This window comes from Oncorhynchus mykiss, chromosome 1 (genome assembly GCF_013265735.2).
Source record: "Oncorhynchus mykiss isolate Arlee chromosome 1, USDA_OmykA_1.1, whole genome shotgun sequence".
Lineage (NCBI taxonomy): Eukaryota > Metazoa > Chordata > Actinopteri > Salmoniformes > Salmonidae > Oncorhynchus > Oncorhynchus mykiss.
In genome coordinates, this window is record NC_048565.1 from 92826305 (window position 1) to 92851347 (window position 25043).

Genomic DNA, 25043 nt, shown 5'->3' on the forward strand with positions numbered 1-25043 from the left:
CCTCCTACAGCTAGACAAACAACTCGGGCTGTCATCGTAAATAAGAATTTAATCTTAATAACTAATTTGCCTAGTTAAATAAAAGTTAAATTAAACGTTAAATAAAATTAAATATACTGTGGTCACATAAATACCTACTTTTAATATTTTTTTAACAGGGCATATAAACGTTAGCCTGGCTACCCATCCACACCTCTCCCGGCCAACTGACGTTTCCCCTTTACCATCAGGCCAGATTAGCCTCCCTGCCCGATGAGTTCTAGAATGGGAACACATTCTGACCGTATCTGATTGGTCCATGAAACCGAGCCGGCCCACATTATGACGTCGTCAACTTTGATGCTCTGATTGGTTAGAGACCATCCAATCGCTGATTGATAAGTTTCGTACAACGCGACTCATTTTGAAGTCACACAAACTACTTCTAGGACGGTTTGTTACAGACTGAATGTACGGGGGGTACTGGTACAGAGTCAATGTGGAGGCTATATACAGGGGGTACTGGTACAGAGTCAATGTGGAGGCTATATACAGAGGGTACCGGTACAGAGTCAATGTGGAGGCTATATACAGGGTGTACCGGTACAGAGTCAATGTGGAGGATATATACAGGGGGTACTGGTACAGAGTCAATGTGGAGGCTATATACAGGGGGTACTGGTACAGAGTCAATGTGGGGGCTATATACAGGGGGTACCAGTACAGAGTCAATGTGGAGGCTATATACAGGGGGCACCAGTACAGAGTCAATGTGGAGGCTATATACAGGGGGTACCAGTACAGAGTCAATGTGGAGGCTATATACAGGGGGTACTGGTACAGAGTCAATGTGGAGGCTATATACAGGGGGTACTGGTACAGAGTCAATGTGGAGGCTATATACAGGGGGTACCAGTACAGAGTCAATGTGGAGGCTATATACAGGGGGTACTGGTACAGAGTCAATGTGGAGGCTATATACAGGGGGTACTGGTACAGAGTCAATGTGGAGGCTATATACAGGGGGTACTGGTACAGAGTCAATGTGGAGGCTATATACAGGGGGTACTGGTACAGAGTCAATGTGGAGGCTATATACAGGGGGTACTGGTACAGAGTCAATGTGGAGGCTATATACAGGGGGTACCGGTACAGAGTCAATGTGGAGGCTATATACAGGGGGTACTGGTACAGAGTCAATGTGGAGGCTATATACAGGGGGTACTGGTACAGAGTCAATGTGGAGGCTATATACAGGGGGTACTGGTACAGAGTCAATGTGGAGGCTATATACAGGGGGTACTGGTACAGAGTCAATGTGGAGGCTACATACAGGGGGGTACCGGTACACAGTCAATGTGGAGGCTATATACAGGGGGTACCAGTACAGAGTCAATGTGGAGGCTATATACAGGGGGTACTGGTACAGAGTCAATGTGGAGGCTATATACAGGGGGTACTGGTACAGAGTCAATGTGGAGGCTATATACAGGGGGTACTGGTACAGAGTCAATGTGGAGGCTATATACCGGGGGTACTGGTACAGAGTCAATGTGGAGGCTATATACAGGGGGTACTGGTACAGAGTCAATGTGGAGGCTACATACAGGGGGGTACCGGTACAGAGTCAATGTGGAGGCTATATACAGGGGGTACTGGTACAGAGTCAATGTGGAGGCTATATACAGGGGGTACTGGTACAGAGTCAATGTGGAGGCTATATACAGGGGGTACTGGTACAGAGTCAATGTGGAGGCTATATACAGGGGGTACTGGTACAGAGTCAATGTGGAGGCTATATACAGGGGGTACTGGTACAGAGTCAATGTGGAGGCTATATACAGGGGGTACTGGTACAGAGTCAATGTGGAGGCTATATACAGGGGGTACTGGTACAGAGTCAATGTGGAGGCTATATACAGGGGGTACCGGTACAGAGTCAATGTGGAGGCTATATACAGGGGGTACTGGTACAGAGTCAATGTGGAGGCTATATACAGGGGGTACTGGTACAGAGTAAATGTGGAGGCGATATACAGGGGATACCGGTACAGAGTCAATGTGGAGGCTATATACAGGGGGTACTGGTACAGAGTCAATGTGGAGGCTATATACAGGGGGTACTGGTACAGAGTCAATGTGGAGACTATATACAGGGGGTCCGGTACAGAGTCAATGTGGAGGTTATATACAGGGGATACCGGTACAGAGTCAATGTGGAGGCTATATACAGGGGGTCCGGTACAGAGTCAATGTGGAAGTTATATACAGGGGATACCGGTACAGAGTCAATGTGGAGGCTATATACAGGGGGTACTGGTACAGAGTCAATGTGGAGGCTATATACAGGGGGTACCGGTACAGAGTCAATGTGGAAGCTATATACAGGGGGTACCGGTACAGAGTAAATGTGGAGGCTATATACAGGGGGTACCGGTACAGAGTCAATGTGGAGGCTATATACAGGGGGTACTGGTACAGAGTCAATGTGGAGGCTATATACAGGGGGTACTGGTACAGAGTCAATGTGGAGGCTATATACAGGGGGTACTGGTACAGAGTCAATGTGGAGGCTATATACAGGGGGTACCAGTACAGAGTCAATGTGGAGGCTATATACAGGGGGTACTGGTACAGAGTCAATGTGGAGGCTATATACAGGGGGTACTGGTACAGAGTCAATGTGGAGGCTATATACAGGGGGTACTGGTACAGAGTCAATGTGGAGGCTATATACAGGGGGTACCGGTACAGAGTCAATGTGGAGGCTATAAACAGGGGGTACTGGTACAGAGTCAATGTGGAGGCTATATACAGGGGGTACTGGTACAGAGTCAATGTGGAGGCTATATACAGGGGGTACTGGTACAGAGTAAATGTGGAGGCTATATACAGGGGATACCGGTACAGAGTCAATGTGGAGGCTATATACAGGGGGTACTGGTACAGAGTCAATGTGGAGGCTATATACAGGGGGTACTGGTACAGAGTCAATGTGGAGACTATATACAGGGGGTACTGGTACAGAGTCAATGTGGAGGCTATATACAGGGGGTACTGGTACAGAGTCAATGTGGAGGCTGTATACAGGGGGTACCAGTACAGAGTCAATGTGGAGGCTATATACAGGGGGTACCGGTACAGAGTCAATGTGGAGGCTATATACAGGGGGTACCTGTACAGAGTCAATGTGGAGGCTATATACAGGGGTACTGGTACAGAGTCAATGTGGAGACTATATACAGGGGGTCCGGTACAGAGTCAATGTGGAGGTTATATACAGGGGATACCGGTACAGAGTCAATGTGGAGGCTATATACAGGGGGTCCGGTACAGAGTCAATGTGGAAGTTATATACAGGGGATACCGGTACAGAGTCAATGTGGAGGCTATATACAGGGGGTACTGGTACAGAGTCAATGTGGAGGCTATATACAGGGGGTACCGGTACAGAGTCAATGTGGAAGCTATATACAGGGGGTACCGGTACAGAGTCAATGTGGAGGCTATATACAGGGGGTACCGGTACAGAGTCAATGTGGAGGCTATATACAGGGGGTACTGGTACAGAGTCAATGTGGAGGCTATATACAGGGGGTACTGGTACAGAGTCAATGTGGAGGCTATATACAGGGGGTACTGGTACAGAGTCAATGTGGAGGCTATATACAGGGGGTACCAGTACAGAGTCAATGTGGAGGCTATATACAGGGGGTACTGGTACAGAGTCAATGTGGAGGCTATATACAGGGGGTACTGGTACAGAGTCAATGTGGAGGCTATATACAGGGGGTACTGGTACAGAGTCAATGTGGAGGCTATATACAGGGGGTACCGGTACAGAGTCAATGTGGAGGCTATAAACAGGGGGTACTGGTACAGAGTCAATGTGGAGGCTATATACAGGGGGTACTGGTACAGAGTCAATGTGGAGGCTATATACAGGGGGTACTGGTACAGAGTAAATGTGGAGGCTATATACAGGGGATACCGGTACAGAGTCAATGTGGAGGCTATATACAGGGGGTACTGGTACAGAGTCAATGTGGAGGCTATATACAGGGGGTACTGGTACAGAGTCAATGTGGAGACTATATACAGGGGGTACTGGTACAGAGTCAATGTGGAGGCTATATACAGGGGGTACTGGTACAGAGTCAATGTGGAGGCTGTATACAGGGGGTACCAGTACAGAGTCAATGTGGAGGCTATATACAGGGGGTACCGGTACAGAGTCAATGTGGAGGCTATATACAGGGGGTACCTGTACAGAGTCAATGTGGAGGCTATATACAGGGGTACTGGTACAGAGTCAATGTGGAGACTATATACAGCGGGTACTGGTACAGAGTCAATGTGGAGGCTATATACAGGGGGTACTGGTACAGAGTCAATGTGGAGGCTATATACAGGGGGTACTGGTACAGAGTCAATGTGGAGGCTATATACAGGGGGTACTGGTACAGAGTCAATGTGGAGGCTATATACAGGGGGTACCGGTACAGAGTCAATGTGGAGGCTATATACAGGGGTACCGGTACAGAGTCAATGTGGAGGCTATATACAGGGGGTACTGGTACAGAGTCAATGTGGAGGCTATATACAGGGGGTACTGGTACAGAGTCAATGTGGAGGCTATATACAGGGGGTACTGGTACAGAGTCAATGTGGAGGCTATATACAGGGGGTACTGGTACAGAGTCAATGTGGAGACTATATACAGGGGATACCGGTACAGAGTCAATGTGGAGGCTATATACAGGGGGTACTGGTACAGAGTCAATGTGGAGGCTATATACAGGGGGTACTGGTACAGAGTCAATGTGGAGGCTATATACAGGGGGTACTGGTACAGAGTCAATGTGGAGGCTATATACAGGGGGTACCGGTACAGAGTCAATGTGGAGGCTATATACAGGGGTACCGGTACAGAGTCAATGTGGAGGCTATATACAGGGGGTACTGGTACAGAGTCAATGTGGAGGCTATATACAGGGGGTACTGGTACAGAGTCAATGTGGAGGCTATATACAGGGGGTACTGGTACAGAGTCAATGTGGAGGCTATATACAGGGGATACCGGTACAGAGTCAATGTGGAGGCTATATACAGGGGGTACTAGTACAGAGTCAATGTGGAGGCTATATACAGGGGGTACTGGTACAGAGTCAATGTGGAGGCTATATACAGGGGGTACTGGTACAGAGTCAATGTGGAGGCTATATACAGGGGGTACCGGTATAGAGTCAATGTGGAGGCTATATACAGGGGGTACTGGTACAGAGTCAATGTGGAGGCTACATACAGGGGGTACTGGTACAGAGTCAATGTGGAGGCTATATACAGGGGGTACTGGTACAGAGTCAATGTGGAGGCTATATACAGGGGATACCGGTACAGAGTCAATGTGGAGGCTATATACAGGGGGTACCGGTACAGAGTCAATGTGGAGGCTATATACAGGGGGTACCGGTACAGAGTCAATGTGGAGGCTATATACAGGGGGTACCGGTACAGAGTCAATGTGGAGGCTATATACAGGGGGTACCGGTACAGAGTCAATGTGGAGGCTATATACAGGGGGTACCAGTACAGAGTCAATGTGGAGGCTATATACAGGGGGTACCGGTACATATTCAGTAGGACTCCTCAGTAGGACTCCTCAACAGGACTCCTCAACAGGACCCCTCAACAGGACTCCTCAGTAGGACTCCTCAACAGGACTCCTCAACAGGACTCCTCAACAGGACTCCTCAATAGGTCTCCTCAGTAGCGCTAATCAGCAGGTCTCCTCAGCAGGTCTCCTCAGTAGGTCTCCTCAGCAGGACTCCTCAGTAGGACTCCTCAGTAGGACTCCTCAACAGGACTCCTCAACCGGGCTCCTCAGTAGGACTCCTCAACAGGACTCCTCAACAGGTCTCCTCAGTAGGACTCCTCAGTAGGACTTCTCAGTAGGACTCCTCAACAGGACTCCCCAACAGGACTCCTCTGTGTTTTCAGGCCGCTGGTCTCTATGTGACTGAGTATGATATCGGGTCCTAGCTAGCTGCTACATGTACATTAGTGTAAATAAGCTGCTCCAGCCCCGTGGGGAACAGGTTTTAAAATGTGCTGGCATTTATCAGGACCTCTATCAGCTGCACGGGACACACACACACACACACACACACACACGCTCGCAGCGAGAGCCCCTGGTCTGGAGAGGCGTTATCTGAAACAATCAGCCATTAGGCCTCTTTAATAAGCCCTTCATGTTGGAGACCGTTAGAGCTACACAGCCCTCATAGAGGATGCCCAGGTCAAGTGGTGATGTTAGGGCTTCAGATCAGAGATGCTCCCCTGACCTGCCTGGGTCTGGTGCTCTCCTTCTCCCTCCTCCTCTCTCTCACCCTCCTCTCCTCCTCTCTCTCTCCTCTCCTCTCCCTCCCCATCCTCCTCTCCTCTCCTATCCTCTTCTCCACTCTTCCTCCTATCCTCTCCTCCTCTCTCTCTCCTCTTCTCTTCCTCTACTCCTCTACTCCTCTCCTCCTCTCCTCCTCCCCTCCTCCCCTCTATCCTCTCCTCCTCACCTCCTCTCCTCCTCTCCTCCTCTCCTCCTCACCTCTCCTCTCCTCTCCTCTCCTCTCCTCTCCTCTCCTCTCTCCCTCCTCTCCTCCTCTCCTCAACTCCACTCATCTCATCTCATCTCCTCCTCTCTCCTCCTCTCCTCTCCTCTCTCCTCCTCTCTCCTCCTCTCCTCTCGTCCTTTCCTCTTCTGATGTTCTATTTAAGCCATAGATTAACAATCAGCACACCTCTCCTGTGCTGATGTTTAATTTTTCAATCAAAGTTTCTACAGACAGGTAGCCTATTGAATAACATCATTTTAATATGCGTAAAATGCATCGTCCAATCACAACGTCTGACTATGCCCACACATACCTGCACATGTCTCTATTTTTGACACCCTCAAACACTAAAAACATTTATTTATGTTTAATACCCTCAAACACCAAAAACATTTATTTATGTTTAATACCCTCAATCAACAAATAAATGTGTTTTTGTTTAATACCCTCAAACACCAAATAAGGCCGACCTCATTTCAAAATAGACTATCATTACTGTCAATCATGAATGATAAATCCACACGTTTTATGGGTGAAACGTCCAAGCTGCATCTGAATGCCAACCCTGGGATCTCAATCGGTTTCATGGGAATGAGCATTTAGACCTTGTTGACTGAGGTGAGTAGGCTGACTACTGTTTGAGGGAATTGAAGAGCAGGCTACAGTGTAGAGCAGGCTGTATGTTGTTTAAACCATGGCTCATACAGTAGTAGCAGTGGTGGGCTCCGGCAGGACTGCCCTCTCTCGATGAGTTCCCCCTATCCCCATTCGCTGAGTTCCCCCCACCCCCTCTCGCTGAGTTCCCCTATCCCCATTCGCTGAGTTCCCCCTCTCGCTGAGTTCCCCCTATCCCCATTCGCTGAGTTCCCCCCGCCCTCTCTCGCTGAGTTCCCCCTATCCCCATTCGCTGAGTTCCCCCCTCCACCTCTCGCTGAGTTTCCCCTCTCGCTGAGTTCCCACTATCCCCATTCGCTGAGTTCCCCCCGCCCTCTCTCGCTGAGTTCCCCCTATCCCCATTCGCTGAGTTCCCCCCTCCCCTCTCGCTGAGTTTCCCCTCTCGCTGAGTTCCCCCTATCCCCATTCGCTGAGTTCCCCCAACCCCCTCTCGCTGAGTTTCCCCTCTCGCTGAGTTCCCCCTATCCCCATTCGCTGAGTTCCCCCCGCCCCCTGTCACTGAGTTTCCCCTCTCGCTGAGTTCCCCCTATCCCCATTCGCTGAGTTCCCCCCGCCCCCTGTCACTGAGTTTCCCCTCTCGCTGAGTTCCCCCTATCCCCATTCGCTGAGTTCCCCCCGCCCCCTCTCGCTGAGTTTCCCCTCTCGCCGAGTTCACCCCGCCCTTTCTCTCTGAGTTTCCCCTCTCACTGAGTTTCCCCTCTCGCCGAGTTCCCCCCGCCCCCTCTCGCCGAGTTCCCCCAGGTCCCTCTCGCCGAGTTCCCCGCGCCCCCTCTCGCTGAGTTCCCCCCGCCCCCTCTTGCCGAGTTCCCCCTGCCCCCTCTCGCCGAGTTCCCCCCGCCACCTCTCGCTGAGTTTCCCCTCTCACTGAGTTCCCCCCGCCCCCTCTCGCTGAGTTTCCCCTGACCCTCTCGCTGAGTTCCCCCTCTCGCTGAGTTCCCCCCACCCCCCCTCGCTGAGTTCCCCCCGCCCCCTCTCGCTGAGTTCCCCCCGCCCCCTCTCGCTGAGTTCCCCCTCTCGCTGAGTTCCCCCCGCCCCCTTTCGCCGAGTTCCCCCAGCCTTCTCTCGCTGAGTTTCCCCTGCCCCCTCTCGCTGAGTTCCCCCCGCCCCCTCTCGCTGAGTTCCCCCCGCCCCCTCTCGCTGAGTTCCCCCCGCCCCCTCTCGCTTAGTTTCCCCTGCCCCCTCTCGCTGAGTTTCCTCTATCGCTGAGTTTCCCCTGCCCCCTCTCGCTGAGTTTCCCCTCTCGCTGAGTTCTCCCTATCCACATTCGCTGAGTTTCCCCTGCCCCCTCTCGCCGAGTTTCCCCTATCGCTGAGTTCCCCCCGCCCCCTCTCGCTTAGTTTCCCCTGCCCCCTCTCGCTGAGTTTCCCCTATTGCTGAGTTTCCCCTGCCCCCTCTCGCTGAGTTTCCCCTCTCGCTGAGTTCCCCCTATCCCCATTCGCTGAGTTTCCCCTGCCCCCTCTCGCCGAGTTCCCCCCGCCCCCTCTCGCCGAGTTCCCCCTGCCCCCTCTCGCCGAGTTCCCCCCGCCCCCTCTCGCCGAGTTCCCCCAGCCCCCTCTCGCCGAGTTCCCCCAGCCCCCTCTCGCCGAGTTCCCCCTGCCCCCTCTCGCCGAGTTCCCCCTGCCCCCTCTCGCCGAGTTCCCCCCGCCCCCTCTCGCCGAGTTCCCCGCGCCCCCTCTCGCTGAGTTCCCCCCGCCCCCTCTTGCCGAGTTCCCCCTGCCCCCTCTCGCTGAGTTCCCCCCGCCCCCTCTCGCTGAGTTTCCCCTCTCACTGAGTTCCCCCCGCCCCCTCTCGCTGAGTTTCCCCTGCCCCCTCTCGCTGAGTTCACCCTCTCGCTGAGTTCCCCCCACCCCCCCCTCGCTGAGTTCCCCCCGCCCCCTCTCGCTGAGTTCCCCCCGCCCCCTCTCGCTGAGTTCCCCCTCTCGCTGAGTTCCCCCCGCCCCCTCTCGCCGAGTTCCCCCAGCCTTCTCTCGCTGAGTTTCCCCTGCCCCCTCTCGCTGAGTTCCCCCCGCCCCCTCTCGCTGAGTTCCCCCCGCCCCCTCTCGCTTAGTTTCCCCTGCCCCCTCTCGCTGAGTTTCCCCTATCGCTGAGTTTCTCCTGCCCCCTCTTGCTGAGTTTCCCCTATCGCTGAGTTCGCCCTATCCCCATTCGCTGAGTTTCCCCTGCCCCCTCTCGCCGAGTTCCCCCAGCCCCCTCTCGCCGAGTTCCCCCTGCCCCCTCTCGCCGAGTTCCCCCCTCCCCCTCTCGCCGAGTTCCCCCCGCCCCCTCTCGCCGAGTTCCCCCAAACCCCTCTCGCCGAGTTCCCCCCGCCCCCTCTCGCCGAGTTACCCCCACCCCCTCTCGCTGAGTTCCCCCCGCCCCCTCTCGCTTAGTTTCCCCTGCCCCCTCTCGCTGAGTTTCCCCTATCGCTGAGTTCCCCCCGCCCCCTCTCGCTTAGTTTCCCCTGCCCCCTCTCGCTGAGTTTCCCCTATCGCTGAGTTTCCCCTGCCCCCTCTCGCTGAGTTTCCCCTCTCGCTGAGTTCCCCCTATCCCCATTCGCTGAGTTCCCCCCGCCCCCTCTCGCCGAGTTCCCCCTGCCCCCTCTCGCCGAGTTCCCCCCGCCCCCTCTCGCCGAGTTCCCCCCGCCCCCTCTCGCCGAGTTCCCCCCGCCCCCTCTCGCCGAGTTCCCCCCGCCCCCTCTCGCCGAGTTCCCCCCGCCCCCTCTCGCCGAGTTCCCCCCGCCCCCTCTCGCCGAGTTCCCCCCGCCCCCTCTCGCCGAGTTCCCCCAGCCCTCTCTCGCCGAGTTCCCCCCGCCCCCTCTCGCCGAGTTCCCCCCGCCCCCTCTCGCCGAGTTCCCCCCGCCCCCTCTCGCCGAGTTCCCCCCGCCCCCTCTCGCCGAGTTCCCCCCGCCCCCTCTCGCCGAGTTCCCCCCGCCCCCTCTGGTTCCATGACTGAAACCTTCTCCATATCACACACTGCTTTGATGATCAATACTTCAACATGCTATGAGGATGGTCCATGCTTCCAGTCTGTACATAGACGGATTCCTTTGTCTAGAGTCAATAGACAGGTAGGAGAGGCAATATGACAATCTGGTTATCCAGGTTAAAAGAAGGCTGGCCGAGGTGAGACTCAGCCCTGTTCTATTACTACCAACCAAATGAAGAAGGATACCTGTGTTTAGGTGAGACTCAGCCCTGTTCTATTACTACCAACCTAATGAAGAAGGATACCTGTGTTTAGGTGAGACTCAGCCCTGTTCTATTACTACCAACCTAATGAAGAAGGATACCTGTGTTTAGGTGAGACTCAGCCCTGTTCTATTACTACCAACCAAATGAAGAAGGATACCTGTGTTTAGGTGAGACTCAGCCCTGTTCTATTACTACCAACCAAATGAAGAAGGATACCTGTGTTTAGGTGAGACTCAGCCCTGTTCTATTACTACCAACCTAATGAAGAAGGATACATGTGTTTAGGTGAGACTCAGTCCTATTTATTTATTTAGTGCAGATTTTAGATGAATTCCAAATTCTGATCGTTTGCACTCTTATTGGCTCATGATCTGATTTAGTGGCAAAAGATCAGAATTGGTCTGTCTGTGTAAATGCTGCCTTACTGACATGAATTGACTTCAAGAGGCCCCCTAAAACACTGAAAAAATCAGGGTTTGTTTCAGTTTCCTTTACCATTATTTAAGTCAGTTAAAAACAAGTTCTAACTTACAATGACGGCCTAGGAACAGAGCCTTGTTCAGAACGACAGATTTTTACCTTATTAACTCGGGGATTCGATCTGGCAACCTTTCGGTGACTAGTCCAACGCTCTAACCACTAGGTTACCTGCCGCCCCTACCATCAAAAGGTACCAGTCTATATATCACGTTGTTCACAGACGCTCAAACAAAGTTTAACATTACAACACTATACAGTTTATCACATAATAAATTATCTTTGAAACACTTACTGCAAACAGAAGAAGAAGAAGAACACATTGAAGGTGCCATGTAGCCAAGATAAGGAAACAGGAAATACAAGAAATACTCAGTCAGTAAATTATTTTAGACCAAAAAATATATATAAAACATTTAAATAAATAAATATAAAAATTACAAATAAAAAAGTAATTAAAAATTAAAATGGGAATTTGTCTCATTTTGCTTTGTGTTCTTCATGCTTCTATTGAAATGGGAAAAAAAGCTCATCATTCCCTGATCGGAGACTCGGTTTATTAGCAGAAACTCCATCCATCTGTAAATAGTCCAGCTAACTTCCTGTTTCTTCTCAGCTAGAGGAACGGCGTGAGCTACTTCCTCCCTGTTTCATTGGGTGAAATGAAAGAAAGACGCTGCGTGTGATTCCATCCTCAGATCAGCAGAGGAACACGTCTGCCTCCAACATGGCACCCTAATCCCTATGTAGTGCACTACTTTTGACCAGGGTCCTATGGTCCCCTATGGTTAAAAGTAGTGCACTATAAAGGGAATCGGGAGCCATTTGGGACACAGACCCATGTAGGACTCGCATGCAGAACACCACCCAGCCCGTCAGGAAATGAAACGACTTCCTAATTAGTTTCCTAAATCTATCTTGTCATCAGCACTACTTTTGACTAATCCCATTTATTTGGGGGGGGGGGTGGGGGGGTGGGGGGGTAATGATCACATGCACAGCGTATTTGTCGACCCCCTCCCCGCTACCACCCCAGCATCAACATTCATACACAGGCATACCCCCCCCTGCTCTCTCCCCAGCCCCCCCTCACCAACATTCGTACACAGGCATACCCCCTGCTCTCTCCCCAGCCCCCCTCTCCACTGACAATCTCTCCTCTTAAAGCAGAGTTATATTATCCCAGCCTCTAATTATCTAATTAAACAGGGAAGTCAGTAGCGTGTCCTGGCTTTGAAGTTCTGCTGACGGCCAGGGTAGGATTGAAATGGACCTGCCCTCCTCACAGTTTACACCTCAGTCCTGCTGCTATGGTGGAGCAGCCGGAGTCCGGGCTTGATCAAAAGCTGCCTACGCAGGACCGGAGGAAGGACAGGGGAGGGAGGCCAAGGGAGGTAGAGGGAGGTAGGAGGAGGCGGAGGGAGGCGTGGGGGAGAGGAGGCGGGGGGTGCAGCAGGGTCCCCTACTGCTGGCCTGCTCTGATGATAAAGGTCAGCCCAAACCGTGCAGTTGGGGCCTGTGGTTTAACTTGCTTTTTGTTTTTAGGCCTCCCTCAAAGTCCAAGGTGGCCCCACTTTGGCTGTGTTCACACAGGCAGCCCAATTCTATTTTATTCACTAATTGGGCTTTTGACCAATCAGATCAGCTATGAAAAATATCTGATGTGAACATCTCTTCTATGATTGGTCAAAGCCCTGTTGAGGATTAATTTACCTGTTTTCATTCCAACGGGTCTTATTGGAATGATACCAGGGAAATCACCCCATCAACCCCTGGCCAGCTGGCTGTCCCTGTGTTGAACTGCCACTCTTCATGGGGAAGAAGATAGGAAGACAAGGTACAGTCTGCATGATCTCTTCATGGGGAAGAAGATAGGAAGACAAGGTACAGTCTGCATTATCTCTTCATGGGGACGCAGATAGGAGGACAAGGTACAGCCTGCATTATCTCTTCATGGGGGCGCAGATAGGAAGACACGGTACAGCCTGCATTATCTCTTCATGGGGAAGAAGATAGGAAGACAAGGTACAGGCTGCATTATCTCTTCATGGGGACAGCCTGCATTATCTCTTCATGGAGAAGAAGATAGGAGGACAAGGTACAGCCTGCATTATCTCTTCATGGGGACGCAGATAGGAAGACAAGGTACAGCCTGCATTATCTCTTCATGGGGAAGAAGATAGGAAGACAAGGTACAGCCTGCATTATCTCTTCATGGGGAAGAAGATAGGAGGACAAGGTACAGCCTGCATTATCTCTTCATGGGGACGCAGATAGGAAGACAAGGTACAGCCTGCATTATCTCTTCATGGGGAAGAATAGAGGAAGACTTTAGGTTCAGGCTGCATTATCTTCCTGGGCCATGGTTATGCCGAGGTGGACATGAGCTCCCTGAGGTAGAAGAGCAGGGCAGGAATGTGTATGTGTTTGGGGACAGAGAAAGAGACAAGGTAAGGAAAAGTGGCCCGACTGACTAGATGTCAGTAACTTTGTGGAACAAACAAAGACCAGGGACAAGCTAGGACGACTAGGAAAGATGAAGGAACTCGTGTCAACCTGTTCAAGACTAGGAAAGATGAAGGAACTCGTGTCAAACTAGCTCCCCCATCTCCTAGATATTCAAATTAGTATACTTAATAAGCTCCAAATGAGTTCACTGGACATCCGTGTATTTGTGATCTGGCTGTGGAAGCAGTCAGAGGACTGCATTTGGAGTGGTATGTATTCTGGCCTCAGTCATTCTCTCCTCAACAGCCTCCTGTGTCCCAACAGTGGAATCATGTAGTCAAGACAAGCATGCAGGAGAGTAGAGGAGAGGAGAGCCCTCTGATGGGATGGAGAGGGCCTGAGCTCCCGGATGGGGCCTCCGCGGGGCCACTACAGGGCCGAAGGAACATGTCCCTGGCTCTCCCTGGTTCTCCCTGGACAGGCATAATGACTTTATCTGGATTTAAGCCGCGTTGCACAGCTCTCGCTCTCTCCCTCCTCTTTTTCTCTCTCTCTCTCTCTCTCTCTCTCTCTCTCTCTCTCTCTCTCTCTCTCTCTCTCTCTCTCTCTCTCTCTCCCTTCACCAGGTGATCAGAGCACGGGGACCGCACCGGACTCATTCCACCTCACAATAGAGAGAAGAAGAATAGGAACCCCAACCGGTCTCCCTCTCTCTCTCTCTCTCTCTCTCTCTAGTCTCTCTCCTCTCACTCCCACTTGAGAGCCTCCCACCATGGCTACAGAGACATAGTAATTTGGACCTCATCATATCTGTTTCTAAACCAGCAGGCCAGAGCTCTCTGTCTCTCTGGACTCTCCTCTCCTCTCCTTCATTCAGCTGAGGACGTTTTGGACGGTATTCATCAGAGACACATTGACTTCTGGGAAGGCTCCACTTAAATACGTCTCACTACATTTATGAATGTATGATTATATAATGCTACTTTAGACAGGGTTTTACTTAAGGCAGGGATAATTTTGAAATGGAAATGTGCCCTAAAACCAGAGAGGCCAAAGGTGAAAGGTGAAAGGTCGGCTCATCTTGGCTCGGCCCAGGCAGCCAATCGAAAGATCCCACTCCCCCAACAAAAACAGGCAGCACAGCCCTTAACTGTCTGTGACTGAAATACTTACCAGAAAGCTAATCAAAATCAGGACATACTCATCTATATTTCATGTTTTACTTGTTCTCCCTTCTTATTTTGCTGCCGCTGCTCTCTCTCTCTCTCTCCCTCTCTCTCTCTCTCTCTCTCTCTCTCTCTTTGTCTCTCTCTCTTTGTCTCTCTCTCTCTCTCTCGCTCTCTCTCTCTCTCTCTCTGATCTCAGAATACAAAGTGCTCGTACTACAGTAAAATCTCACAAAGCCAGAGTTCACTTCAATATAAGTGAAGTGGTCAAAAAACCTAACGGGAGAAACTTCCTCTTCCGCGTTTGAATTATAACGCTTTATAGAATTGTCGTGAGTTTACGTTGCCTTGGATTTCAAGTCATTTTCAATTCATGTTCAATTCATTTTCAATGCATGTTCAATTCATTTTCAATTCATTTTCAATTCATGTTCAATTCATGTTCAATTCATTTTCAATTAATTTTCAATTAATTTTCAATTCATGTTCAATTCATTTTCAATTCATTTTCAATTCATTTTCAATTCATGTTCAATTCATTTTCAATTCATTTTCAATTCATTTTCAATTCATGTTCAATTGCAATATACAGGTCATGTCAGGTCATTGTTCTATAAAACTCATCACATTCGCAATGTTGAATAACCTTCCATTGATCCACAAACTGTCAACGCTGGTTACACGTCTGTGTATATGTATCTGTACAAAACAACTGTGAAAAAACACGTGTCAATAATCACATGACATTTTCACATGAGTCGGACACGTGTGATATTTTACATTAAAAGATCACGTAAAAAATGCAACACTAATTTTGAAGTCGCAGGCGGGTGACCTCATTGGGACCATGACCAACCATGCCCGACTCATGTCACGTGACCATGACCAACCATGACCGACTCATGTCACGTGATCATGACCAACCATGCCCGACTCAGGTCACGTGACCATGACAAACCATGACCGACTCATGTCACGTGACCATGACCAACCATGACCGACTCATGTCACGTGACCATGACTCACCATGACCGACTCATGTCACGTGACCATGACCAACCATGACCGACTCATGTCACGTGACCATGACCAACCATGACCGACCATGTCACGTGACCATGACCAACCATGACGACTCATGTCACGTGACCATGACCAACCATGACCGACTCATGTCACGTGACCATGACCAATCATGACCGACTCATGTCACGTGACCATGACCAACCATGACCGACTCATGTCACGTGACCATGACCAACCATGACCGACTCATGTCACGTGACCATGACCAACCATGACCGACTCATGTCACGTGACCATGACCAACCATGACCGACTCATGTCACGTGACCATGACCAACCATGACCGACTCATGTCACGTGATCATGACCAACCATGACCGACTCATGTCACGTGACCATGACCAACCTTGACCGACTCATGTCACGTGACCATGACCAACCATGCCCGACTCATGTCACGTGACCATGACCAACCATGACCGACTCATGTCACGTGACCATGACCAACCATGACCGACTCATGTCACGTGACCATGACCAACCATGACCGACTCATGTCACGTGACCATGACCAACCATGACCGACTCATGTAACGTGACCATGACCAATCATGACCGACTCATGTCACGTGACCATGACCAACCATGACCGACTCATGTCACGTGACCATGACCAACCATGACCGACTCATGTCACGTGACCATGACCGACTCATGTCACGTGACCATGACCAACCATGACCGACTCATGTCACGTGACCATGACCAACCATGACCGACTCATGTAACGTGACAATGACCAATCATGACCGACTCATGTCACGTGACCATGACCAACCATGACCGACTCATGTCACGTGACCATGACCAACCATGACCGACTCATGTCACGTGACCATGACCAACCATGACCGACTCATGTCACGTGACCATGACCAACCATGACCGACTCATGTCACGTGACCATGACCAACCATGACCGACTCATGTCACGTGACCATGACCAACCATGACCGACTCATGTCACGTGACCATGACCAACCATGACCGACTCATGTCACGTGACCATGACCAACCATGACCGACTCATGTCACGTGACCATGACCAACCATGACCGACTCATGTCACGTGATCATGACCAACCATGACCGACTCATGTCACGTGACCATGACCAACCATGACCGACTCATGTCACGTGATCATGACCAACCATGACCGACTCATGTCACGTGACCATGACCAACCATGACCGACTCATGTCACGTGATCATGACCAACCATGACCGACTCATGTCACGTGACCATGACCAACCATGACCGACTCATGTCACGTGATCATGACCAACCATGACCGACTCATGTCACGTGACCATGACCAACCTTGACCGACTCATGTCACGTGACCATGACCAACCATGACCGACTCATGTCATGTGACCATGACCAACCATGACCGACTCATGTCCTCTACATGTGCATGTTCACATTTAAATGTCAACTAGCTGTCAAAAGACACAACATCTAATCCAGTTTCATAGAATTTGCTGTGATTAACCATGATTTATTGGCAAATTCATGATTTGCTCAAATTGAGCTGTAATTTAAAAATGTAATACAAAAAGCATTACAACAATATTGCTGTTTTATATTTTGTTCAAAGTAATGGTTTGCAAAACCAAGTAGATTAATTAACACACTTTCTTTAACCTCAAAGTCAACTTCTTTTGACATCACATTGTTGTTTTAACACTGACATTGTTTAATTTACCACGTTAAACTTAACCTGAGTTAACGGATTAACACGGACATTGTTTAATTTACCACGTTAAACTTAACCTGAGTTAACTGATTAACACGGACATTGTTTAATTTACCACGTTAAACTTAACCTGAGTTAACTGATTAACACTGACATTGTTTAATTTTAACACTTTAAACTTAACCTGAGTTAACGGATTAACACCTCAGGCGCATTGGTGCGGCTGGCTTCCGGGTTGGATGCGCGCTGTGTTAAGAAGCAGTGCGGCTGGTTGGGTTGTGTATCGGAGGACGCATGACATTCAACCTTTGTCTCTCCCGAGCCTGTACAGGAGTTGTAGCGATGAGACAAGATAGTAGCTACAACAACAATTGGATACCACGAAAATTGGGGAGAAAAAAAGAGTAAAAAAAAACAAAAAAAACACTGACATTGATCATTTTAAACCAGATCATTGTGTAGCTAGTATCTCTGTTCTTTCACTGGGTGTCTTCCAATGCTCACTGGCCAACATGTGAACAAGAGAGGGAAAAGTCAGCTGTCCAACTGAATGTATTCAACTGAAACGTGTCTTCCGCATTTAACCCAACCCCTCTGAATCAGAGAGGTCAGGAGGAGCTGGCATAATCAACAGCCACGTCTTTGGCACCCGGGGAACAGTGCAGTCCTGTCTCCTTGCTCCGGAGCAGAACAACAGAACCTTGTCTGCTCGGGGATTCGATCCAGTAACCTTTCAGTAACACAGCTCTAACCACCAGACTACCTGCCGCCCCCCCACCCCCCTCCCCCCTCCCCCCTGAATTCTGCCATTTTTGCTCATCAATTTCACCGGATGTTGTCGTAGGTGGCTCGCTAGCGGTTCATGTGCCTAAAGAGGTTTGGCTAAGTTATCTTTTTACAGAATGTCTTTACAGAATGTCCTTACAGAATGTCTTTCCAGAATGACTTTCAAAAATGTCTTTCCAGAATGACTTTCCAGAATATCTTTACAGAATGACTTTCCAGAATGTCTTTCCAGAATGTCTTTCCAGAATGTCTTTCCAGAATGTCTATAAAGAATGTCTTTACATAATGACTTTCCAGAATGTCTTTCCAGAATGTCTTTACATAATGACTTTCCAGAATGTCTTTCCAGAATGTCTTTACAGAATGTCTTTCCAGAATGTCTTTACAGAATGTCTTTCCAGAATGTCTTTACAGAATGTCTTTCCAGAATGTCTTTCCAGAATGTCCTTACAGAATGTCTTTCCAGAATGTCTTTACAGAATTAACAATTTCATATGTGGAAACATTTCTTTAGATTTTTTTACATTTTCACATGTAAATGTGAGATTTTCACGAGGACGTTTTTTTACTTGTGAAACTGCACATTTCACATGTTTAACTGCAATTCACATGTAAGGTAAAAACATGTACATGTGACAAGGTGGTGTTAACACGTAAACTATAAACGTAATGAAAATATGGTGTCACGTGAAATTTAAGCTCAACATGTGAAAACAGCTATTTCACATTTGAAAATACGATTTTCACAAGTGAAACTGCAAATTTGACATGTTTTGTTTTTGTTGTTGTTGTTGTAAAGGGGAAGTCAGCAGCAGCCCGGAACATTCTTGATCCTCCATCCGCCATGCTACATGTCCAGAAGATCTGGAACACATCGAGCACGTTGAAAACTCTACTCAGTTATACCCTAATTCACTATACTTGCGTTCCGTCAAGTTTAGTGAGAGGGTCCGTGTGGGTTCTGTTCTCAGAGAGACGGACATGACTAAAGCAGATTCAATTTGATTGGCTGTGAGGAACCTGAAGTGAGACGTATTCCGTTTCAGAATACGAACTACAGGAGTTTTTCTGGTTGTGAGTGTTTTATCCTGCAGGTCATTTTTACAAGACTATGAGGGATAAACAGGGGAGGTAGGGTAGTCTAGTGGTTAGCGTGTTGGGCTGGTAACTAAAAGGTTGTAAGTTCGAATCCCCGAGCTGACAAGGTACAAATCTGTCATTCTGCCCCTGAACAAGGCAGTTAACCCACTGTTCCTAGGCCATCATTGAAAATAAGAATTTGTTCTTAACTGACTTGCCTAGTTAAATACATTTTATACAATCTAGTCTACTTTGACTAAACCTCCCCTTTTTATATTTTAATAATAATAATAGATTTGTACAGTAATTCACAGATAAAGTTATAACATCAATTATATAAATACTAGTTATTCATTTAGTATACATCCCTCCTCGTATTACTGTACCATTCAGCCTGTTCATCACATCCAGTGTGTGTCTGAAACACATCCGTATAGTTTTAACACAGCTTAATACTGCCCCCCTGTGGCTTTATGGATTATTACATTAGTTTCAAGTGTTACACAGTCTATGAGGTGGGTTTACCCAACATTATCACATGAGTCTATGAGGGTTTATCAAACATTATCATATGAGTCTACGAGGTGGGTTTATCAAACATTATCATATGTGTCTATGGGGGTTTATCAAACATTATCATATGAGTCTACGAGGTGGGTTTATCCAACATTATCATATGTGTCTATGGGGGTTTATCAAACATTATCATATGAGTCTACGAGGTGGGTTTATCCAACATTATCATATGAGTCTATGAGGGTTTATCAAACATTATCACATGAGTCTACGAGGTGGGTTTATCAAACATTATCACATGAGTCTATGAGGGTGTATCCAACATTATCATATGTGTCTATGGGGGTTTATCAAACATTATCATATGAGTCTACGAGGTGGGTTTATCCAACATTATCATATGAGTCTATGAGGGTTTATCAAACATTATCACATGAGTCTATGAGGGTTTATCAAACATTATCATATGAGTCTACAAGGTGGGTTTATCAACCATTATCACATGAGTCTATGAGGGTTTATCAAACATTATCACATGAGTCTACGATGTGGGTTTATCAAACATTATCACATGAGTCTATGAGGGTTTATCAAACATTATCACATGAGTCTATGTGGTGGGTTTATCATACATTATCACATGAGTCTATGAGGTGGGTTTATCCAACCTTATCACATGAGTCTACGAGGTGGTAACATTATAATAATCATTGGTCTATGAGGTGGGTTTATAACATTATAATAATCATTGACCCATGAGGTGGGTTTATAACATTATAATAATCATTGGTCTATGAGGTGGGTTTATAACATTATAATAATCATTGGTCTATGAGGTGGGTTTATAACATTATAATAATCATTGGTCTATGAGGTGGGTTTATAACATTATAATAATCATTGGTCTATGAGGTGGGTTTATAACATTATAATAATCATTGACCTATGAGGTGGGTTTATAACATTATAATAATCATTGACCTATGAGGTGGGTTTATAACATTATAATAATCATTGGCCTATGAGGTGGGTTTATAACATTATAATAATCATTGGTCTATGAGGTGGGTTTATAACATTATAATAATCATTGGTCTATGAGGTGGGTTTATAACATTATAATAATCATTGGTCTATGAGGTGGGTTTATAACATTATAATAATCATTGGTCTATGAGGTGGGTTTATAACATTATAATAATCATTGGTCTATGAGGTGGGTTTATAACATTATAATAATCATTGGCCTCTGAGGTGGGTGTATAACATTATAATAATCATTGGTCTATGAGGTGGGTTTATAACATTATAATAATCATTGACCTATGAGGTGGGTTTATAACATTATAATAATCATTGGCCTCTGAGGTGGGTTTATAACATTATAATAATCATTGACCTATGATGTGGGTTTATAACATTATAATAATCATTGACCTATGAGGTGGGTTTATAACATTATAATAATCATTGACCTATGAGGTGGGTTTATAACATTATATGGATTGACATGACTAAGGCAGATTCAATTTGATTGGCTGTTGCGTGCGATTTCAGGTGCGTTTGAGTTGTGTCGCGTAATCAGCAAAATTGTTTGAAGCGATGTCACTTTCAACCCGTAACTGAAACTAAAATTGTGTGAACGTTGCGTTGTCTGACCTCAGCCTCGTTACACGAAGAAGAAAACTGGCAACGTAGGCTACATCTCCCCCAACGTAGTGTAGATACCAACCTCTCCCCCCAATGTAGTGTAGATACCAACATCTCCTCCAACGTAGTGTAGATATCAACATCTCCCCCAACGTAGTGTAGAGACCAACATCTCCCCCAATGTAGTGTAGATACCAACATCTCCCCCAAAATAGTGTAGATACCCAATGTAGTGTAGATACCAACATCTCCCCCAACGAAGTGTAGATACCAACGTCTCCCCCAACGTAGTGTAGATGCCAGCATCTCCCCCAACATAGTGTAGATACCCAACGTAGTGTATATACCAACATCTCCCCCAACGTAGTGTAGATACCAACATCTCCCCCAACGTAGTGTAGATACCAACATCTCCCCCAACGTAGTGTAGATACCAACATCTCCCCCAACGTAGTGTAGATACCAACATCTCCCCCAAAATAGTGTAGATACCCAATGTAGTGTAGATACCAACATCTCCCCCAACGAAGTGTAGATACCAACATCTCCCCCAACATAGTGTAGATACCAACATCTCCCCCAACATAGTGTAGATACCCAACGTAGTGTAGATGCCAGCATCTCCCCCAACATAGTGTAGATACCCAACGTAGTGTATATACCAACATCTCCCCCAACGTAGTGTAGATACCAACATCTCCCCCAACGTAGTGTAGATACCAACATCTCCCCCAACGTAGTGTAGATACCAACATCTCCCCCAAAATAGTGTAGATACCCAACGTAGTGTAGATACCAACATCTCCCCCAAAATAGTGTAGATCCCCAACGAAGTGTAGATACCAACATCTCCCCCAACGTAGTGTAGAAACCAATATCTCCCCCAATGTAGTGTAGATACCCAACGTAGTGTAGATACCAACAACTCCCCCAACGTAGTGTAGATACCAACATCTCCCCCAACGTAGTGTAGATACCAACATCTCCCCCGACGTAGTGTAGATACCAACATCTCCCCCAACGTAGTGTAGATACCAACATCTCCCCCGACGTAGTGTAGATACCAACATCTCCCCCAACGTAGTGTAGATACCAACATCTCCCCCCAATGTAGTGTAGATACCAACATCTCCCCCTACGTAGTGTAGATACCAACATCTCCCCCAACGTAGTGTAGATACCAACATCTCCTCCAATGTAGTGTAGATACCAACATCTCCCCCAACGTAGTTTAGATACCAACATCTCCCCCAACGTAGTGTAGATACCAACATCTCCCCCAACGTAGTGTAGATACCAACATCTCCCCCAACGTAGTGTAGATATCAACATCTCCCCCAACGTAGTGTAGATATCAACATCTCCCCCAACGTAGTGTAGATATCAACATCTCCCCCAACGTAGTGTAGATATCAACATCTCCCCCAACGTAGTGTAGATACCAACATCTCCCCCAACATAGTGTAGATACCAACATCTCCCCCAACGTAGTGTAGATACCAACATCTCCCCCAACGTAGTGTAGATATCAACATCTCCCCCAACGTAGTGTAGTTACCAGCATCTCCCCCAACGTAGAATAGATACCAAAATCTCCCCCAACGTAGTGTAGATACCAACATCTCCCCCAACGTAATGTAGATACCAACATCTCCCCCAACGTAGTGTAGATACCAGCATCTCCCCCAACATAGTGTAGAGACATACATCTCCCCCAACGTAGTGTAGATACCAACATCTTCCCCAACGTAGTGTAGATACCAACATCTCCCCCAACGTAGTGTAGATACCAACATCTCCCCCAAAATAGTGTAGATACCCAATGTAGTGTAGATACCAACATCTCCCCCAACGAAGTGTAGATACCAACATCTCCCCCAACATAGTGTAGATACCAACATCTCCCCCAATGTAGTGTAGATACCAACATCTCCCCCAACGTAGTGTAGATACCAACATCTCCCCCAATGTAGTGTAGATACCCAACGTAGTGTAGATACCAACATCTCCCCCAACGTAGTGTAGATACCAACATCTCGCCCAACGTAGGGTAGATACCCAATGTAGTGTAGATACCAACATCTCCCCCAAAGTAGTGTAGATACCAACATCTCCCCCAACGTAGTGTAGATACCAACATCTCCTCCAACGTAGTGTAGATACCCAATGTAGTGTAGATACCAACATCTCCCCCTACGTAGTGTAGATACCAACATCTCCCCCAACGTAGTGTAGATACCAACATCTCCCCCAACGTAGTGTAGATACCAACATCTCCCCCAACGTAGTGTAGATACCAACATCTCCCCCAACATAGTGTGGATACCAACATCTCCCCCAACGTAGTGTAGATACCAACATCTCCCCCAACTTAGTGTAGATACCAGCATGTCCCCCAACGTAGTGTAGACACCAACATCTCCCCCAACGTTGTGTAGATACCAACATCTCCCCCAACATAGTGTAGATACCAACATCTCCCCCAACATAGTGTAGATACCAACATCTCCCCCAATGTAGTGTAGATACCCAACGTAGTGTAGATACCAACATCTCCCCCAATGTAGTGTAGATACCAACATCTCCCCCAACGTAGTGTAGATACCAACATCTCCTCCAACATAGTGTAGATACCAACATCTCCCCCAACATAGTGTAGATACCAACATCTCCTCCAACATAGTGTAGATACCAACATCTCCCCCAACATAGTGTAGATACCAACATCTCCCCCAACATAGTGTAGATACCAACATCTCCCCCAACGTAGTGTCGATACCAACATCTCCCCCAACGTAGTGTAGATACCAACATCTCCCCTGCATTGACTGAGTCTAGGGGTCCTGATCAGTTCAAGGAACTGATGTACTGTGGTAGTTCATGGAGTGGAATAGAGTACACAAAATATTTCATTATCAGATACATTTCAGTTTTTAAATTCTCCCAGCTAGTATACCTTATAGACTGGCGTCATATGTAGATATATCCACCCAGCACACAACTATCTTTCTGTCCAGACCCGTTCTTTCCCTGGGATTTCCTCAACACCTACACCACAGACAGCCAAGCCGTGTCTATGAACCTAGAGCCCCCGGGTCATGTCTTAGAGAGCTAGAAGGTTCCTCAGGTTAAAATGTTAAAATATCTGTATATTTTTTTTTTATAGAAAAGGGAAAAGGGAGGATAGTTTTTAACGATCACCTGCCTGTCTTTGTCAGTCCAGACCAAAAAGCCACTCTAGACGTGTCTAAATGAAGTCTGTGTCTTCGTCCGTCCGTCCGTCCCCCCCACCGTGGGGGCCCAAATCAAATAGAAACACAGCATGAGTCCAAACCAGTTAAAAGACGGTCCTTTATCCACCAAAAAGCAACGGTATAGAACAACCTTCACAAAGGCCGACAAGCCCCCAGCGGCCCGACACTCAATAAGCATTTAGATACTTAAGATGGTGGAAAGCAGCAAGCCGTTTAGGACCCAGCTACAGGCCCAGCCAGCACTGCCTGCACGCCGCTCCGGGCATCAGTCATACTGGGAGTAATTACATTTTTTCGGGGATAGTTTTTTTTTTCCAATAGTGCCAGAATGAGTAGTTCTGTGATTTGCTTATAGGCTAATGCACGATGCAAATGACACAGACGGTACGACGTCTCTTCCCCACCGATCCACTCAGCTCAGCTCTGAATGTCCCTTCTCTCCTGAGA

At 47.9% G+C, this 25043-nt stretch overlaps 2 protein-coding genes across 4 annotated transcripts; both read right to left on the reverse strand.

The window, feature by feature from the left end:
* Positions 1–21159: 21159 nt before the first annotated feature.
* On the reverse strand, positions 21160–22640 carry LOC118966742. Its single transcript, XM_036990098.1, has 3 exons — positions 21688–22640; positions 21425–21477; positions 21160–21167 (listed from the first exon to the last, which is right to left on the reverse strand). The coding sequence occupies exons 1-3, from the start codon at positions 22614–22616 to the stop codon at positions 21160–21162; spliced, it is 990 nt and encodes a 329-aa protein (XP_036845993.1). The 5' UTR covers positions 22617–22640.
* Positions 22641–22735: 95 nt separating this feature from the next.
* LOC118966095 lies at positions 22736–24156 on the reverse strand. Of its 3 annotated transcripts, XM_036988731.1 has the most exons (3): positions 23906–24110; positions 23511–23655; positions 22736–23463 (listed from the first exon to the last, which is right to left on the reverse strand). In XM_036988731.1, the coding sequence occupies exons 1-3, from the start codon at positions 24096–24098 to the stop codon at positions 22755–22757; spliced, it is 1047 nt and encodes a 348-aa protein (XP_036844626.1). In that variant the 5' UTR covers positions 24099–24110; the 3' UTR covers positions 22736–22754. The 3 variants fall into 3 exon arrangements, with proteins under 3 accessions (XP_036844626.1, XP_036844629.1, XP_036844622.1); XM_036988734.1 differs by having other exon boundaries at positions 22848–23655; XM_036988727.1 differs by having other exon boundaries at positions 22865–23463; positions 23511–24156.
* Between the last annotated feature and the right edge of the window lie 887 nt (positions 24157–25043).

Bases quoted from the DNA above. Each gene is read 5' to 3' on its own strand.
- LOC118966095 (XM_036988727.1), bottom strand. From the start codon at position 24,098: ATGTTGGTATCTACACTATGTTGGGGGAGATGTTGGTATCTACACTAT. The intron at 23,464-23,510 runs ATTGGGTATCTA...TATCTACACTAC, and splicing joins GATGTTGGTATCTACACTAC to GTTGGGGGAGATGTTGGTAT.
- LOC118966742 (XM_036990098.1), bottom strand. From the start codon at position 22,616: ATGTTGGTATCTACACTACGTTGGGGGAGATGTTGGTATCTAAACTAC. The intron at 21,478-21,687 runs ATATACACTACG...GGAGATGTTGAT, and splicing joins ACGTTGGGGGAGATGTTGGT to ATCTACACTACGTTGGAGGA.